General features: G+C 41.3%; 1 protein-coding gene across 1 annotated transcript; it reads right to left on the bottom strand.

Annotated features, from left to right (window-relative positions):
• Nucleotides 1-98: 98 nt before the first annotated feature.
• Nucleotides 99-17,587, bottom strand: LOC146653347 (uncharacterized). Its single transcript, XM_085429109.1, has 5 exons — nt 17,481-17,587; nt 12,768-12,813; nt 2,874-2,952; nt 2,504-2,760; nt 99-373 (listed from the first exon to the last, which is right to left on the bottom strand). The coding sequence occupies exons 1-5, from the start codon at nt 17,577-17,579 to the stop codon at nt 288-290; spliced, it is 567 nt and encodes a 188-aa protein (XP_085285235.1). The 5' UTR covers nt 17,580-17,587; the 3' UTR covers nt 99-287.
• Nucleotides 17,588-18,875: the final 1,288 nt, after the last annotated feature.

Here is an 18,875-nt window from a genome sequence, read left to right as displayed (position 1 = left end):
ACGCCCAAACGTCCTATTAAAAAACAAAGCAATAATGATACAGCGGAAGTGAGTTAATGCTTTTAATTCATAAGTCTTTAATATATCATATTATCATATATCATAGTTGGAATTCAGTTTATATGTTAACATACTGCATTATTGCATGTACTTGGGGATCAGGCAAGTAATGGAAGCCTGCATAGAAATGTATTTAAGAAAGTTTCTTAAATTTCAAAATGCCTAAATGGAACAGATACATCTGTGTTAGTCAAAGCGTTCAGAGACCCTCCTTCATGCTTGCTTCATCAGGAGTCAACGACTCTCCACAGAGTGAGGAGCACCACAGGCCACAGGGAGGTTGGGCTTGCAGCACAGCACTTTGGGACTCGTTCTGTAAGGATAAGAAGAGCACAACTTGTCTCATCCTGTTTGATGGAGCCTGACAGTGATGCGTCTGCTACACAGTTAACACTTTCTGCTGCAGTTTGAATGAATTAACTGCACTTTTATTGAGCTCGAGTTCTTTTAACTTCTTTGATCTGTTCTCTTGACACATCAAGTTGCATGGATTCAACTGCGGCACTCCACACCATGCATGAGTGGACAACACTCATATTCATTTCAGTGTTGTATCTGGCAAGCTTTAGGATCGAGGAAACGTGATTAGAAAAAGACATGAGCTCATTTATTTTAGATTATTTTAACCACAAATTCTGTCTCTCACCTGCAGATCTATTCTACTGTAAAGATGTATTAAAAATAAATAAATCAGTAACATTGCAAGCACTAGTTATTCAGAATTGTTAAACCTGGCAGTTATTTTCTTTGATATCTGATTAATTATCGAGTGTGCTATTTTTCAATTCAATTTTATTTTATTTATACAGCGCCAAATTGCAACAACAGTCGCCTCAAGGAGCTTTATATTGTAAGGTCGACCCTACAATAATACATACAGAGAAAACCCAACAATCATATGACCCCCTATGACCAAGCACTTTGGTGACAGTGGGAAGGAAAAACTCCCTTTTAACAGGAAGAAACCTGGAGGGGCGGCGCCATCTGAGAAGGAAGACAGGATAAAGACATGCTGTGGAAGAGAGACAGAGATTAATAACAAGTACGATTCAGCAGAGAAGTCTATTAACACATAGTGAGTGAAGAAGAAACACCCAGTGCATCATGGGAATCCCCCGGCAGCCTACGTCTATTGCAGCATAACTAAGGGAGGATTCAGGGTCACCTGGTCCAGCCCTAACTATATGCTTTAGCAAAAAGGAAAGTTTGAATTTTAAAAGTAGAGATAGTGTCTGTCTCCTGAATCCAAACTGGAAGCTGGTTTGCCAGGAAATTGTCAACTGTATGCTAACCATCGTCCCCTAAAGCCTAGAACATATTCAAAATGCTTTGGATGCATTAGAGCAGCGGTCCCCAACCCCCGGGCCTCGGACCGGTACCGGTCCGTGAGTCGTTTGATACCGGGCCACGAGAGTTGAGGCTCAGGTGTGAAATGTATGGTTTTCAGGGTTTTATTGGTTTTCAGCGTTACTTTGTTATCGTTTTTATGGTTTACTCGGTTTTCCTGGGTCTTTTCAGTGTGTTATGAATAAATCTTCTTTTTTCGGTGCTAGTTTTATTTTGTTGTATTTATCCGCGACACCTTAAAGGCCGGTCCGTGAAAATATTGTCGGGCATAAACCGGTCCGTGGTGCAAAAAAGGTTGGGGACCGCTGCATTAGAGCACTTTTCAAAAATTTTTACATAATAATTATTGATAAATCCATTTTAAATACTAGGACACCGGCAAGCATCAACTTACTTTGATATTTGTGTCAATTAAGCAAAATTATTACACTGACAAGCACAGTTGGGGCTCAATACTGGCACAAAATATTGATTTCATTTTCCAGTTTTAGCTATTGTAAGTTTTTACAATGGAAATAAACAAATCAACAAAAGCAAAACAAAAAACCCACAATGGATGAAAAACTATTTGTTAACATTTTGCATATGACTGGGTAGTATTAGCAATTTATAGCAACAGGAAATCAGGAAATAAATCACTTTCTCTTGTATTTTGATTACAGTGAAGATTTAAGACTGGCTGGGCCACTGACCTTTAAATGATCACCTGCTGAACTAAATCCTCGCTATGAGTCTCTGTCTCTACCCACCTGTGAAATTTGCTCATCAGTTTAAAGGTGGCTATATGCTTGTGAAATTTTGCACACATGCAATCCCAAAGTGGACAATGTCTGTCTATAAACGGGCATTCAACACTTCCCAAGGTGCTCAAAATGACCTTTGTGGTAGTTCCAACTAGGCTTTTTACAACTGCGTTGCATCTTTAAAGTAATGATTATTGATTAGTTGATCTCCTTTGCAAAAGTATTACATTTCTCTCCTAACCATGGAACCCATTCTGGGTTATCTGGTGAATAAAATGTTGGCACACCGGGACAAGAACATCTTGCTAAGAAATCTGGGGGCAGAGTTGGGCTGCTGTGTAATGAATACTTACGTTTTTCTTTGTGTGTCTTGTAGTCTATGGTGATATTCTTCGTTTCAGTCCTCTTGTTTCTTGTCAGTGTGCATGTGAAGTTTGTCACATTACCAGTCTCTTGCAACTCGCTAGGACTGTGTTCTGTTAATGGGACAGTGTAATTCTTGCACATCGTGTTTTTCATTGTAGCCAGTATACCTCCATTCGATGTCTTGAATTCACAGCTGAAGGGCTTATAGGGAGGTTGTGAACAGTCTTGATAGTAGCACTGCAATCTTTGAAAAGATCAAATGGTATGGTTAATATAAGGCACACTCCATTTAATGTTAGGGTTCAGTACAGCATATGCATTCGATGTGATAGTGGCATTAACACTGAAAGCTCGAACCTGAGACTGTTATTTTCCTTTGTGTCGATGCAAGCAGTAAACACACCAAAATCCCCCACCTTTTTGGCAGAGATAGAGCCTGTAATCAGATGTTTGGATACATCATGTCATACACAGTCACAGTCAAGGCGTTCTTCAGATGTATATACAAAACTCCAGTTCTAATAGTTCCCCCAAACTAAACTTTAGAACTTCTAGTGCTGATGAACTATCATTTAGCTCACACACTTTAGTGCAGGGGTGGGGAACTCCAGGCCTCAGGGCCGGTGTCCTGCCCAGTCCTGCTTCAGTGTTCAAAAAAACTCACTTTGATTTTTGAAAAAAAAAAAAAGCAGGACATTCAGCTGTTCAGGAACTTTATTTTCAATAGTTTCCATTCTTATAGAGCAGCGGTGCCCAACCCCCGGGCCTCGGACCGGTACCGGTCCGTGAGTCGTTTCGTACCTGACCGCGAGAGTTGAGGCTCAGGTGTGAAATGTATAGTTTTCAGGATTTTTATCAGTTTTCAGCGTTATTTTGTTGTCATTTTTATCGTTAACTCGGTTTTCCTGGGTCTTTTCACGTGTGTTATGAATAAATCTTCTTTTTTCGGTACTAGTTTTATTTTGTTGTATTTATCCGCGACACCTTAAAGGCCGGTCCGTGAAAATATTGTCAGGCATAAACCGGTCCGTGGCGCAAAAAAGGTTGGAGACCGCTGTTATAGAGGGTTCAAGCTGCTCTTGTTCGTAGACTGAAAGTTACCAGCAAACCTGACAATCTCTTAAGTGAGAAAATGAATGAATACATCCATAATCACTACAGATCTCACATTAACACAAATGGAAATTTGGACGTGACAATTTTGCTTTGCAGGCAGAAGTAGTGTGTGTGAAGGGTCTCAGTTATCAAGGTCATGGTAGTCTAAGAAGCTTGGAAAGAAAAGCGACTGGACTTCTTTAAGTTTCCTGAAGATGTTTCGCCTCTCATTCGAAGAGGTTCTTCAGTTCTAACACTGGATGGTGGAGAGTCCCAGGTAGTTAAGCCCTAGTGGGAGTTGTGTCTCATCACATGAGCCAAGGTGTGAAAAGGGATATGGGTCCTTATCAGCAGAGTTTCGGGTGAAACCATTGTGAGACCTTGCCTTAATCTATCACGGGACCTATTGAGATCACCTGATGCAAGATGTGAGTGGGCGTTGAACTGCATTGTTACGCAAACAATACGCAGTCTCGATTTCTTCTGTGGGATTTGGATGGTAGGCTCAGAGCTCAGTGTAAACCACATATATCATGTATCATTACATTAACAGTTCAGGCTGGTGTTCATGGTGTAATTGTGTAGGGATGGGTTAATCTTTGCACACACTTTGGGTCCCTTAGTACCAACTGAGAATCATTTAAACTCCACAGTCTACAGTGCATCCAGAAAGTATTCACAGCACTTCATTTGCTCCACATTTTGTCACGTTACAGCTTTATTCCAAAAAGTGTTCAGTCGGAAGATCAAACTTTGAGCCTGAGGTCCAGAGCGTTCTGGAGCAGGTTATCATCAAGGATGTCTCCGTCCATTGCTGTGTACGTCTTTCCCTCCAGCCTCTCCCAGTTTCTGCTTCCAAAAAAAAGAGATAGACGTCCTTCGGGAATGTTCACCTCTCTTGTCAAAGTAACAATGGAGCTCTGTGAGAGTGACCATTAGATTCGTGGTCACCTCCCTGGGTAAGACCCTTCTACCCTGGTCCCTCCTGCTAGCCATGCAGCCAGCTCTAGTGAGTCCTGGTGGTTCCAAATTGTGCTCACTGAAACCTTCAAGGCTATAGACATTGTTCTGTAACCTTCCTTAGACCTGTGCCTCGTTACAATCTGATGTCTGTAGATAATCCTCAGTCATCCAGGTAAGTAAAAACAGTTGATTCTGTTCATCTGGACGTTTTCAGTGGAAGAAACGTTTCGTCGCTCATCCAAGTGACTTCTTCAGTCCAAACTGACTGCAGGTTTCTATTCTATTCTAACATTCTTGACAAATATCTGTTGTAATTTTTCTCTTCTTTATATCCAATAATGATTTGCCTACATTAATGTATTGCCATGTCCACGTAGGCCTGAAAGCCACTGTACTGTCTGACTGAATTCTTTAAATGCTTTAAAACTTTAAATGCTCCAGCTTCATTATCACCAACCCACCCAAAACTACTTTTTTATCCTTTCCTCTTTCCCAACAATTTTCTAACATTTCTCTAATACGATGACTTTTATTATGACCTTTCAAATTTATACAATAATTAACCTTTAACACTTGCCTTGTAACAATTCTTCGGATTGTACTTGTAAAGCACATATTGGTGTTGTCTTAATCGTCCCTAAACAAATTATCAGTGCACCGATCATAAAATACCTTCCCTCCAATCCATACCTCCATTCCTACATACTCCAAATCCCCTTTCTCTTATTTTATATGGAATACTACACTCAATGAAACACACCCGCTGTCACGGTTCTGGGTCAGTTTCGAACCAGTATTTTGAGTTTTGATTGTTAGTTTATTTTTTGAATGATTGTTGTGGTTTTGGGTGTGATGATTATTATTATTGTTAGAGTTCCATGTTTCTGTTTATTTGGGTTTAAGATTTGTGCTCTCATGTTTTGTGTGGGTTTAGTTTCATGTGTCATTTTCTGTCTGTCTCTCTCTGTCGAGTCTGCGTCTTAGTGTGATGGTTTCTTGTTCCTGTTTTATTGTGAAGGTCTGCGTCTCATGTGAGTGTGTTCAGTTTTACCTCTGTCTCATCTTGTTGATTATTCCCAGCTGTGTCCACCACCTGTGTGTAATTCCCCTGTGTTTCTCTGTGTGTATTTTAAGTCGTGTCCTCTGTCATTGTAGTTGCTGGTCCGTCTGCATATCCACCATGTTTCATCCGTGTGTTCCCTGCCGTCATCATCATGTACCATCGTCTTCCTTCCTTTATGTTCAGGTTCGTGTTCGTGCTCAGTAGTCTAGTTGTCCCAGTATAGTTTAGTTCTCCGTTTTGCCGTTTGCCTCTCTTTTTGTGTTCAATAAATCACCTTTACACCTTCACGACTGCCTGCGTTTGGATCCTCCTTTTCCTTTTCTACACGGCTCTTTTCACTCGCCGTGACACCCGCCTCCATTCCCTTCTTTCCTATCACATCTAACTGCAGTATATCCAAATAAAGTCCAAAAAAGTCTTCAACCATGTTTCCTGTATACAAATTATGCCATGTTTTTCTGTCTGATTGTATATAAACTGTTTATAATCTTGACCGTTTGACAAAAGACGACTTGCATTCCACTGTAGGATTAATATGGGTATAAACTGAACCATTACATTCCCCTTCTTGACTTGCCCAACTACAGTTTAGATATGAAGAATATCAGGTGAACTATGACATGCCGCCTTCACAATAATCTGAATCGTCTCCGTCTTGGACTCATGTTGCATTTATTACAATAAATGTCACCATCTTCTTCTTGTCTTCCTCCATTTTTCTTTCAACCGTGTCCACAGCCTTTTTCATTACTCGTTTCTTCCCTATCATGGGTTTTTCACTCGGTCTCTCTTGCTCAACAACACGCCTCTGCACCTGTCACTTCCTGCAGGATCCTCGTTTGTTGAGCAACTGTCTGCTGCCTCGGCACTTCACATCCCCAAAAAGCAACACTGTTCTCCTCCGCAACTACAACATTTTGGTTTTACTCCAACTCCACATTTTCCTTGCTGATGATCTCCAGAACATCGGACACATCTCCTCTTTCCTTTACACATCTTAGCAATATGTCCAAATTGCTGCTAACACCTCATTGGTTTGGGTACAAACTCCATCACACTGAAACGCATCAATCCAATGAAGATCACCTGTGGTACCTCTTCTGTTTCAAATTCCACCTCCACAGGTTCTGTTTCTCCTCTCTGTGGACCTCTTGTCATTAGTCTTACTCCTTTAACTTCCCTGTTTCTGAGTTATAAATTCTCACCCATTTCTTTCATATTTACATTTAACAGCACTACTACAATGGCTCCTTTATTTCCATTATTTCTCTTTCTACTACTCTTACAGTTGTTTTAACACAAACCCCCACAGGTTTCTTCACTTTTACCACCTCAGCTTCTGTGTTACAACCAATCAGCAGATTCCAATCTTCAAGAATCTTAGCATTTTTGATTTGTCCAACTTGTGCTGTAAGTGTTTTTCTCAACTTAAGAGGATTGATTTTCTTTACGCCCTCTTCTTCAAAGCTTGCACTGACATTTACAGATTTGTCTTCTGACTAGGGCTGGGCCATATCATACCGTTCATGGTAATACTGGTATAATTTTGGGCAACAATAGAAAAATGAAATATCGCGATAGAATATTAGTAAAACGCGCATGCGCAGTGCCTTTGTTTTCATACGCACACGTCGGAAAAAGCATGGCGGCGAAAGCAAATCGTTGAATGAAACAGATGAACCAGAACTGGTTTGTAAAAATGCTGCAGCTTCAGTGGTGTGGAACTGGTTTATAGTGATGTGCAGATCGATCCTGAAATATCGATTCCTCCGATATCAAACATTTATGTTCTAGAATCGATTCTCACATTAAAATATCGATATTTTAGTAATTTAGGGTAAATTTGTAGTTTATCACTAACAGGAACACAGTGGAAAGAAACTATAACATTCGGATTGTCTACATTCAAAGGAACTACTTCCTCTTCCGCCTTTCATAGTCATGTGCGAAATACGGCTGTATAACAATGGCTGAGTGTAATTGTGCGGACGTATTTTATCTCCACAAACAGCTGAGACGTGGTTTGTGTCACGGCTGGCGGGGTGAGCCGTGTGGTGTAGGAGGAAAAGGACCCAAAATGCAGGCAGTTGACTGGTGATGAGAGTGAAGTTTTATTTGCAGAAGTGGAGCGACTGAACAGGTAGTGAGAAAAGACGAATGACTGAAAAAACCTAGACTGGGAAAACTAAATAACAAACCTAAGCATGAAACGGGGAGCAGAGAATGCAGAGCGACGTCGTTACACCGAGAAACACAGACGATCCGACGATGAACAGAAGCCAACACACACTATAAATACACACTAGGTAATGAGGAGATGACATGCAGGGGTGGACACAGCTGACACTAATGGACATGATGAGAGGGAGACCTACAAAGTAAAACCGGAAACACACAGACTGTTTTGCAACAAAAACGCAGGGACCTGAACAGAGCACAGAGGGGAGACACAGCTGGGAGCAATTAGGCTAACGAAACAGGGGAGAGGTAAAACTGAACACACTGACATGAGACATGAACTTTCAGAGTAAAACAGGAAACTAACAGACACAGAGAACCAGGCAGGACACTGAACTTGACAGGCAGACTCATGAGCAGACACAATGACACCATGGACAGACAGAGGGAACACAGAGAAGTGGGAGCAGGCAGGCAAAGAACAGAAACCTAACAAATGGCAAAATCACAACAGAATACACACTCGGAATGAACAAAAGCATAAGGAAACACAAAACACTGAGTCCTCAGACACAGGACCATGACAGTTTGCGATACATGTGGCAAAAAAGTGAGGTGTTGTGGCCATAATTGCCAACCTTGAGACCTCAGAATTAGGGAGACATTCAAAAGGGCTGTTTTGGGGGGGGGGGGGGGGGGATAATTTTACAGTGTTTATTTATCGGATAAAATACGTTAAATGTCACCGTTATTATTGGCCGGCCTGGAAACACCGGGGGTGTCCAAATTCAGAGGCTGCTTCCACCTGAGGACCCACCCTTCGCGGTCTAAAGAAAGCCGGGTAGTACGTCACGAGCTCCCTCAGTGGAGTGAAACTCTGCCGTCTGCTCCTTGCTATCTAAAATATAACCGGGCGCTGGCATAAACTCTCGACCGTCTCACACTTTGTTTAATTAGTTTTCTGTTTGATGTTTATTCAGCTGTGTGAAAACCCGGAAGAACCCTCCCGAGGGATTAATAAAGTTAAATTTAATTTAATCTAATCTAATAACTTTAATCTCAGCCAAACTGATTTACTCACGAACAAATAAAACACTGAAAAAGCCAAACAAGAACATTTTTAAGTTAGCAAAGTGACTTATATATCATGTTTAACGCGAGCAGTGAAAGACCGCGGGGGGTTGAAGACGATGTGTCGGTCGGCTCAGATGTTTGAAGTTTACACAGCTACATTCTCACCTGAAAATGCGACCCAGAAAGAGAAATAAGAGTAATATTAAAACTAAGTAGCTGCCGCCATTGTTGTAAACTGGAATTGGCTGGGCCGCGCTATGAATATGCAATATGGTTTTCCAATTTTGTTGCCCGGGTGGAAAATTGGGAGAAATTCGGGAGAATGGTGGCTCCGGGAGATTTTCAGGAGGGCCATTGAAATTCGGGATTCTCCCGGAAAAATCGGGAGGGTTGGCATGTATGGTTGTGGCAACATCACTAACCTTGTCAAACACCTCAGAGTAAATCATATCACAGAATATGACGAACGTATGTTGAGGCGAACTGAAGAGGAGGACAGGGACAGGTGCTGCTAGGGCGAGACAGACGTCTCTCACAGAGTCCTTTAGTGCTGCAGGCAGGCAACGTGTTCAAATAGGCACAACTTCATTTTTTTTTTATTTCTATATGATGAACTCTGCGTTATTAAGTGATAAGAACAAATAATCTGATGTCCTGTAATCATTATGACGCTATAATTTGAGATACAATAAATAAAATAAGTTTTTGTACAAAGTATCGGTATCGGATCAGTATCGTCGATACCACCCTGAATATTACTTGGTATCGGATCGGAAAGGAAATCAGTGGTATTGCACATCACTACTGGTTTAGCTTTCGTCCGTCAGATACACAACAAAGCACTATTTTTGGTGGAGCATGCTAGCGGGCCGTCGTTATTACTGTGTTGTTTGGAAAATACGGCGCACTTAAAATCAATCCTTTGATTTCTCTGAAAGTCGACAGAGCCCCTTATAATCCCGTGCGCCTTATGTTTGAACTCTGGTTGTGTTTACTGACCTCGAAACGATTTTATGTGCACGGCGCTCGAAAATCTGTCAGATGTTTCAGTACGACTTTGCTAAGCTACGAAGCCGCACCGCTTGATAGATTGTCGGAGCATTGCGGCTATCGTAGGCGGAGCCTCGCGGAGTGATACGTTCTGTGCTTCAACATAATGTTACCGTATTGTGTGTGTATAACCTCTTTTTAAGTTTTGTGGATATTATACATGGTTATGCTGAGGATATGTCGGCCAGTTTACACTGAAATGCCTTTTGGTCAAACTGTCAGCGAGGAGTTTGCACTGTTACATTTTTATATAACTTTAATGCACATAAAAAACAGCTGCTTGTTTAAGTGCAAATACACTGATGGGTTTTTTTGCACTAATAAAGTTGTGGAGTTGTAAAGCATTTTGTCTAGTGTCAATTATATCATCAGTTATATCGTTATCGCAAATTTTCAAATGTATATCGTGATAAATATTTTTGGTCATATCGCCCTGCTCTACTTCTGACAAATCGGTTTCTTCTGTACTACCCTCACGTCTCTCTTTTTCCTCTTCCTTTCACTTGCTCTGCGCATGTTTCCACCCTTCCCCACCTTTGCCCACTCATTCTCTTCACTTGGACCACCAATCACTTCCTCTCACCTACCATCCATACTATTCCTTTCATTTTTTCTCCTTCCATCAAGGCCATACCCTGGATTATGAGAGGAAGCCTGCAGGTGATTGTTACCCTCAGCCAACTCTCCTGTGAAACCTCGCTCACTCCTTAAAAAAACCCCAATCAACTCCAAAATCCACACTGTTGACACTGAAGCAGTGTTGCCAACTTAGCGACTTTGTCGCTATATTTAGCGAGTTTTCAGACCCACTTAGCGACTATTCTTTTTCCCTAAAAAGTGACTAGCCACAAATCTGGTGACTTTTTCTACTGTTATTGGAGACTTATTTATGACAACTTTTTGACATGAAAGCGCGTATCGCTCTTACTCTCAACAAGCAGCGGGTGCTGCCGTGGGCACCTCGCCTGTGCCACTCATGGGCAGAAGATAGTCCTCACGCAGCTGCTATCAGGGCAGGAGACGTTCACACCTGCGTCCAAACCGCAAATGAAACGCGCATGAGCGAAGCCGCTGCTCCCACACTGACTGTAACGCAATCTTTTCTTGTTGTTTTGTGGATCACAAGGTTTAAAACTACTTATAAACACACACACACAAAGTAACTCCCCCAGAATGCCTACTTTGAGTCACTTTTGCTGGTCCAGGCCCGGGTAAAGGAGCAGGGTTGGAATGGTGACATTAAAAACAACAATAATTGCTAAAAGAAATTTAATTTGTGGTGACAATTAAATTCTAAATGCATTTAACTCACTTTATGTCTCTTCCATGATTTTATTTCTGTCTCCAAAAACGTAGGTTACAATTACATTAGCATGACCAATTATGCAAATTAGGCAATGATGTCATTTAGTGACTTCTAGCGACTTTTAGGACAGCCAAAAGCGATTTTCCTTACTGAGGAGTTGGCAACACTGCACTGAAGGCACACAGCTCTCCAGACCTGCCAGTCAAGCACCTCACACCTCTGACACTTTCCACTGTGAGACCTTATATACACAGGCCTGTGCCTTTCAAAAGCATGTCCAATTAACTGAGTTTTTTCCACAGGTGGACTCAGATCAAGTTGTAGGAACATCTGACAGACGATCAATGGAACGTTGGAACATATATGTAAATATATGTGTGCATGTATGCATGAGTGTATCCGTATGTTTGCAGGTGTATATATAACTTGTACATATCGTTCTTGTGTAAATGTAAATTTGTCTGTGTTATTTTGTAAATACATAAGCTATTGGCATCTTTCCATGTGTGTGAAATACACAAACTGCCTTTCTTGTAACAGTGACAATAAAGAGCCATTCTATTCTATTCTATTTCACCATGAGCACTAGCTCGACCTGTTGCCTGTAGTACTAGCGAGGTGTAATTAACGTGAAGTATCTGGTGAGCAGATGTATGAATATGAAGCTACTTCCGTAAGATTATTACTTTTACTTAAGATAAAAAGTTTTTTTCTTCCAATTTGCAAAATATTTATCCAGCACAATATTACGTTTAAATTATGTCTTTTCCTTGTCATCTGTGATAGGACACAGGGCTGAAAATCACATCCAGTGTTTTCTAACACCAGTTTTCACTCTGATTTTATTTCTGATTAAATATTCAGATTTTCTTGTGGGCCTCCTTACAAACTGCTAGTAAAAGCCTGCTTCTAAATAATGTTGCATATTCTTATGATTAGCAAAATGACTTCGAACACTACAGCAGATCTGTTGCTGAATATCTATGGGCCGGTGTCCTGCAGGTTTTAGATCTCACCCTGGGTCAACACACCTGAATCAAATGAGGAGTTCATCACCAGGCCTCTGGAGAACTTCAAGACATGTTGATGAGGTCATTTAGCCGTTGAAATCAGCTGGACACATCTAAAACCTGCAGTACAGCGGCCCTGAGACCTGGAATTGGCTGTTGTCTGCTTCAATGTTATAATGATGGATTGCATTTATATAAAATTGACAGACAGAGCTGGGGATCAACTGGCAGTGTTCCAGTTACAAGATGAGCTTCCCAATCCCCTGAACCACGATCGCCCCTTATGACTGGAAACAATGTTTTCAGCTGATAATGGTTCTTATGGGTTGTTGAGCCCAAGAGTTAAAATATGTGAAATTCTTTTCAAATTACCTTTAAAACTGAAGCAATGTGTTACAACTAGACATTCATTCACTAGTACCTAGATTTACACGTACTATGTATTAATTTATATGTCTAAACAGATCCTTCAAATAGTCTAACATATTCAGATGTCAGTGAAGTAAGCTTACCCATGACGAGGAAGAGAAGAGCCCCTGGGACTTGCATTTTCCAGATCTAGTGTTTGACAGAAAACAGAAAGAAAGCGTGATGCTGTTGCCTTGAGAAAAAAAGTATCTGTAATATTATTTATTATTTTAACATATCAGTGATATTTTATCCAGTCTTTACCTTAACCCTAGAACACTATCGCCGGGAGATTTTCACCCGAGCAAATGTATTTACATAATTTTCAATATGTTGCGTTTGTCTGAGTGTGGTGGGTCCCTGGGTAGCTTCAGCATTGTCTTTGACGTCTTTGAAGGCGTGGGTGTTTCCCTACCCCAAATCCCGCTTTTTCCTACAGGCATGTGTTTGGGTGAATTTCACCCGGCAATAGTGATAGAGGGTAAAGTAGGTTTTGGGTGGATTTCACCCGGTGATAGTGTTAGTGTATAAAATCAGGTGATCTTGCCGCATTTCAAGGGTGACAACATTCAGGCTCACCATATTTACTGTCCCTCTTCAACTACAGCTGTCACCCTGTTGCAGGTTTAGTGTCTTTGGCATCCCAGCTAGTGAGTAACACATAGGTAAGGTTTGTTTAACTTGGCAATTGTTAGCTCCAGTGCATTTCTCTTTACCAAAGAACTAACCTTGGTGTACTTCCTCCCTGACAAAGCTTCAAAAAAGAAGGTTGTACTGCTCCTGTCATCCATGCATACACAACCAAGCATAGGACCCACTCGTAAGCCCGAAGTGATTGAATTTTACAACAAAACAAAGGGAGGTGTCGATACTTTTGACCAGATGTGCGCTCACTATGGTTGTGGAAGAAAAACCAAGAGATGGCCCCTTTGCGTGTTCTATGGCATGATCAATGCTGGTGTGATAAACTAATGGATCATTCACAATGAGAATGCAATGAAGAGAGGTGAAAACCAAATGCAGAAGAGGCCTTATATGCAGGCTTTGGCATTGGCACTCATCAAACCATGGGCAGAGCAGAGGCTCCCCTCTTCAAATCTGTCACATCAACTCAGAGTCCTGATCTGTAGCGTGCTCGACATCCCTACCCCTGGCACTCTTGAAGGTGAGGCAGGACCAGTGGCAGCAGTGGTCCCTTAGTGAGGTGTGCTGACTGCCCCACAGGCTTGGACAGGAAGACGCGATACAGGTGCCATGTCTGCCGTCGACCGGTGTGTCCACGCCATTACTACCCTGTGTGTACTGACTGCATGTAAGGAATAGGTAAGTAAGAGTGGTCCTGGAATTTGCACGTTATCCTTATTTAGTGCAGTGGTTATAAATAAATATCAACAAGTGGTGATTTCCAAGTGAATTCATATGGTAAAAAAAAAATTTTTAGTCAACTGGTCATTTTTACCCACTCAAAAAATGCCATTTTTTGTTTCTCTCTCCTGCAGCTGTTCACGTGTCAAGGAGACTGTGCCTTCACCAGGGAAGACTCAAATATCCCATGAATGGGTGGACCAAAGACCAAGTTTCCAGCATCATTATATTTTTGTTTAGGATTTGTTTTGTTCTCCAACTGCTAATTTTCCAGAAATTTTGGAGCATTTTTTAGGGTCCCCCCATGAAACTTTTTTTTCCATTTTCTTAGATATGGCACAGCTGAAAATACAAGAAAACCACTCTAATTTGTCATGTGTTGTCATATATTTTATATATTTTGATGACAAGTACTTTTTGTTGGGTATATTATATTTGGTAAAAATCACCCAGCGTTAGTGATGGTGTTCTAGGGTTAAAACATTTGTTTTTTACAGTTTGAATTATGAAAGGAATTTAGTCAGTCACAACACATCTTTGGTAGTTTATAGGAATATAAAAACCATCAAATAAGAGTGAACCCAGCAAACATTTTTTAAACTGTGACCATCCAATGTTTGCCATGGAAAACATAAATGCATGTGCTTTTGTTTCTTTAGCCCAGTGACATCTAATCCACATCTAATTTGACACCCAATATCAGCATTATCAAGTGTGGTTAAGTAGGATTGTGCTACAAGGCGTGCTCAGCTAAGGTTTACTGTACTTTCTACATGAGTACAAGGTTGCACGTCTTCTGAGAACGGACGCATATGGCTACAAGTGCTCTAGTCTATCCTTACATGCTGAAGAAGAAGATGTAGAAGCACTATCACAAAAAACTACATGTGGAAGACGGTGACGGTGCAGTGGCTCTCACTCTCAGACACTTCTGGCCTTGTTTTGTTGTTTTGTGCACAAGGGCACTCCATCCCACTGATATGACAAATATATATTGATATTATGCTGATGATATGACGTGGCACAGCCCAAAAACAGAATCGGTACATTATTTGAAGGTGGTAACTAACTGGTGACAACTAATTCTGTGGCTGTGGGGTGGCTGTAGCTCAGGTGGCAGAGCAGGTCAGCCACTAATCAGAAGGTTGGTGGTTCGATCCCAGGCTGCCTCCTGGCTGCATGCCAAATATCCTTGGGCAAGATACTAACCCCATGTTTGCCTACTGGTGGTGGTCAGAGGGCCCGGTGGCGCCAGTGTCCGGCAGCCTCGCCTCTGTCAGTGCGCCCCAGGGCAGCTGTGGCTACAATGTAGCTGCCATCACCAGTGTGTGAATGACTGAATGTAGTGTAAAGCGCTTTGGGGTCCTATGGACTAGAAAAGCACTATACAAATACCATAATTCATAAAACACAATATGCAAATAATAATGTATAATGTGTATGTGTTAGTCCCCATAGGGAACTAGTTCCTCTGCATTTAACCCATTCACCCAGTGAAGCAATGGGCAGCCACCAATGCAGCGCCCGGGGAGCATTGTGTAGGGACGGTACCTTGCTCAGGGGTACCTCAAGGTAGCCATTCAGTGGAGTTGAACCCCCGACCTTCCGATCATGGGGCCACCACTCTACCTACTGAGCTATCCCTGCCCTCCACCATTATTGGAGGGCAGGGATAGCTCAGTAGGTATCCCTGCCCTCCAATAATGGTGGCGGGCAGGGATGGTGCTATTGTCGTAGGGGTAGTGCAGCAATGCTCTGCTTTTCTCCAAGTGAAGAACTACAATGTTCAGATAATCTGGGTAAAGTTTAAATGACACCAAAGGTTATTTCATGAAGGAGAGCCAATAAACAAAAAGGAATAATTCAAGCTGTAAAACTGACATTTAGAACTTACTACACATGTTCTTTAGTACTTTGCAGAATTAAAAAAGGGATTTCCTAAGTAACCTCCCCAAGCAATTTATTGCAACTTGTGCTGAATTTAACGTGGAAAAACGTTTAAAAATCGTGCCTGATGCGGTTGTGCTAAATGCCGTTACGAGTGTTTGGAATTCAAAGCAGGTCATCTAAAAAAAATACAGCGCTTTTCTACTCTGTCTGAGCACTCAAAGCACTTTACACAACTAATTCATTCACCCAAGCACTTTTCTCTGAGCTTTTAAGTGCTAAGTAGTCTACCATTTATACACATTCACACTCCGATGGATGCATTGGAGAGCAACATGGGGTTAGGATGGGCCTAAGGATATTTGGCACGGGATCGAACCACTGACCTTCTGGTTAGTGGCTGACCTGCTCTGCCACCTGAGCTACAGCCACCCCAGTAAACTGGAAGATTGATGGTTCAATCTCTGAGCCCAATCTTGGGCAGCTTACTGATCCTCAAGTTGTCTCTGAATGTTAGCTAGATAGACTTAAAAATTGCATGGAAAAAATTGCTTGAGACATACTGTATAATGTGCTTTGGTCAGCAGAGCACCGCGTAACATCAGTGTGTAATTGGTGCAGATAAATGGCTAGAATGTAGAATTTTAATGAGACAGAATGGACTAAACTAAACCCGAACAGAATGGAGAGGGACTGGTTATTACAGCCACCTTCATTTATCGTAGCTCATGGGTTAGCTTGGGGGTTCAGGGTCTCCTCATTAATACAACCACATAATCACATAGTATGCAGAGAAAACAGGGCCCAGTAACTTCAACACAGGTACGATCAGGACCTAAACATAAATGTTGAAATGTTGTGTTCTCCTTAGAACCCAAGGAGAACACAAATCCACATTCAGTACTGGGTTTGTCAATACTTGCGTCACAAAGCGTCTTCAGTATCTGCACGACACGTAAAGAGCATAAAAAGAAAACCGCAAACAAACGCGCTTTTTTCTGCGCACTTGTGCTTCAACCAGCTGATTTTAGTTTAACTGACAGGAGGAGAAAACTGGGAATCTGCAGATGTGAGAATTGGAGATATGAACTTTTAATTTTTATTGTACAAAAAGACAAGAGTGCGATGGTAATGTGCAAGCGCTGCCAGGACAGAACAACTTTGGCTCTTTGAAACTAACGCGAATCTGCTGCGGCGTATAGTCTGTCTGATTCATTCTATAAGAACAGTTTCGGCTGCAGTATAAGAACAATAACACGACGCCTTTGTGCCGCACAAATGCGCAAAAAAAACTTCTAACAAGGAACAAGTGACGTTCAAGAAGAGGGATGCGTCGAGCCGGGGGAAGTTACGTCTCAAAATTTCATTGTGATATTTTATTGATTTATTTTTAAATCAAGCCGTGAGGACCGACCCGTTATGGTAACTCAAGGCAGAAATGTTTGCTGGATGTGGTCACAGCTGAAATGTGCACATGATCACACGTGTCGGCTGAACAGGCGCACAGGACAGCTCTGCCTGAATTAGTGGGTGATCTATGTGAGTGTAAGTGTAGTGTGTCTTACCCTTGGTCTTCCTTGGTTGCCTTGAGTGATTTGCAAGAGTTGGATGGCAGAAATGAAAAGGGAAAGAAAAACATCCGTGTAATGGGCAGGATTGGGCATGATGGAAGCAGCAGCTGGGGTGGAGTTTAAGTGCTGCTGCAGTGCACACATTGTCCCCCACTCGGCATTTAGAGGATTGATATTGAAATCGCTTGTTAAAAAAAGAAGTTTTTTTGCTTGTGTTTTATATGGAGACTTAAAGGTTTTGAGCAAAATGCATAAAATACAGGCAATTTATAAAATGCCAAAAAAGTTCATCTATCCACACTTATCTAATTTTTCTTGTAGTCAGTTATTTATTCATTTATTCCTATTAGATTTCTAGATTTATTTAAACTTTCTTTCTAATGTTTCCACTTTTGCACCCTATAGCATCCACTTATATGCCTCAACTATAAAGCGAAGGGCGGCACTTTATTTACTTTTTTAATCTACCAAAGAGGCACAAACTCAGATGACACTTTCACCAGAGTTTGTTGTGTGTGACAGATAAAGCTCTCCATGCACTAAGCAAGCACATGCGCATCCATAGGTGTTGATAGTACCACAGTTGAACATTATCTCTACATTTACTGCTGCACATTTTATTTATTTATTTTTAAGGTCTTTTTTGGTCTCACTTGATTTCCCTAAGGAAAAGTTGGGTGGTTAAAATCATTTTGACACACCATGAAGGGACAGACTCTGGTCTACATTCATCAAAAGACAATGTGAAAAATAAACACCTGCATATTCTTCCTTTATGTTTCAAAAACAGCTTTGACCTGGCGAGGCACTTCTGTGTTCTGTGGTGTCTGGATGGACATTTACAGCAGATCCAAACAGCCCTTAATACAAACTATTGAAATATTGTTCATACACATTATTTGCTGACTTTATTTCTGACATGTTTATAATATACGCTAAGATAGATCTTGAAACCCAGTTGGGCATCACTTGTTGGCAGCTTGTAGATATTTACGTTCAGATTCTTCAGATAAGAGAATAAGAAAAATAAAGATAAAATAAGTTTAAGAGGTGCTTACACAGGGACTGTATGTAATGCACGATAACACAAGTATCCACACAAAAGGATATAGACATATCTGCAGGTACAGTGTAACCATCAACAGTTTATGTTGATGTTGTGCATCACACATTGCAATAAACCCTGTAAATGATATGTATCCAGACTGTGTGATCAAGGATGAGACTGGCATACCCCATATCATAATCCAAAAATTAATGACATTAAATAATGCTGAATTAATGAAAAGACAAAATTCAGATATTTCACACTCTCAGGTTTGCCTCATGTTGTGCAGCTGCATGTTCTCTCAGCCTTGGAAACGGAAACAATGCCTGTTGCAGTCATTA

Source organism: Rhamphochromis longiceps, linkage group LG14 (genome assembly GCF_057381845.1).
Source record: "Rhamphochromis longiceps isolate RC_006_pf linkage group LG14, R_longiceps_female_GT1.1, whole genome shotgun sequence".
Classification (NCBI taxonomy): Eukaryota; Metazoa; Chordata; class Actinopteri; order Cichliformes; family Cichlidae; genus Rhamphochromis; species Rhamphochromis longiceps.
Note: the sequence above shows the minus strand (reverse complement) of the source record. Positions and strands in the feature narration are given on the sequence as shown.

Excerpts from the sequence above, each read along its gene's own strand:
- LOC146653347 (XM_085429109.1), bottom strand. The coding sequence starts at position 17,579 with ATGCCCAATCCTGCCCATTACACGGATGTTTTTCTTTCCCTTTTCATT. Across the intron at positions 12,814-17,480 it reads GCAACCAAGGAAGACCAAGG|ATCTGGAAAATGCAAGTCCC; the intron begins GTAAGACACACT and ends GTCAAACACTAG. Across the intron at positions 374-2,503 it reads CAAGACACACAAAGAAAAAC|AACGAGTCCCAAAGTGCTGT; the intron begins GTAAGTATTCAT and ends TTATCCTTACAG.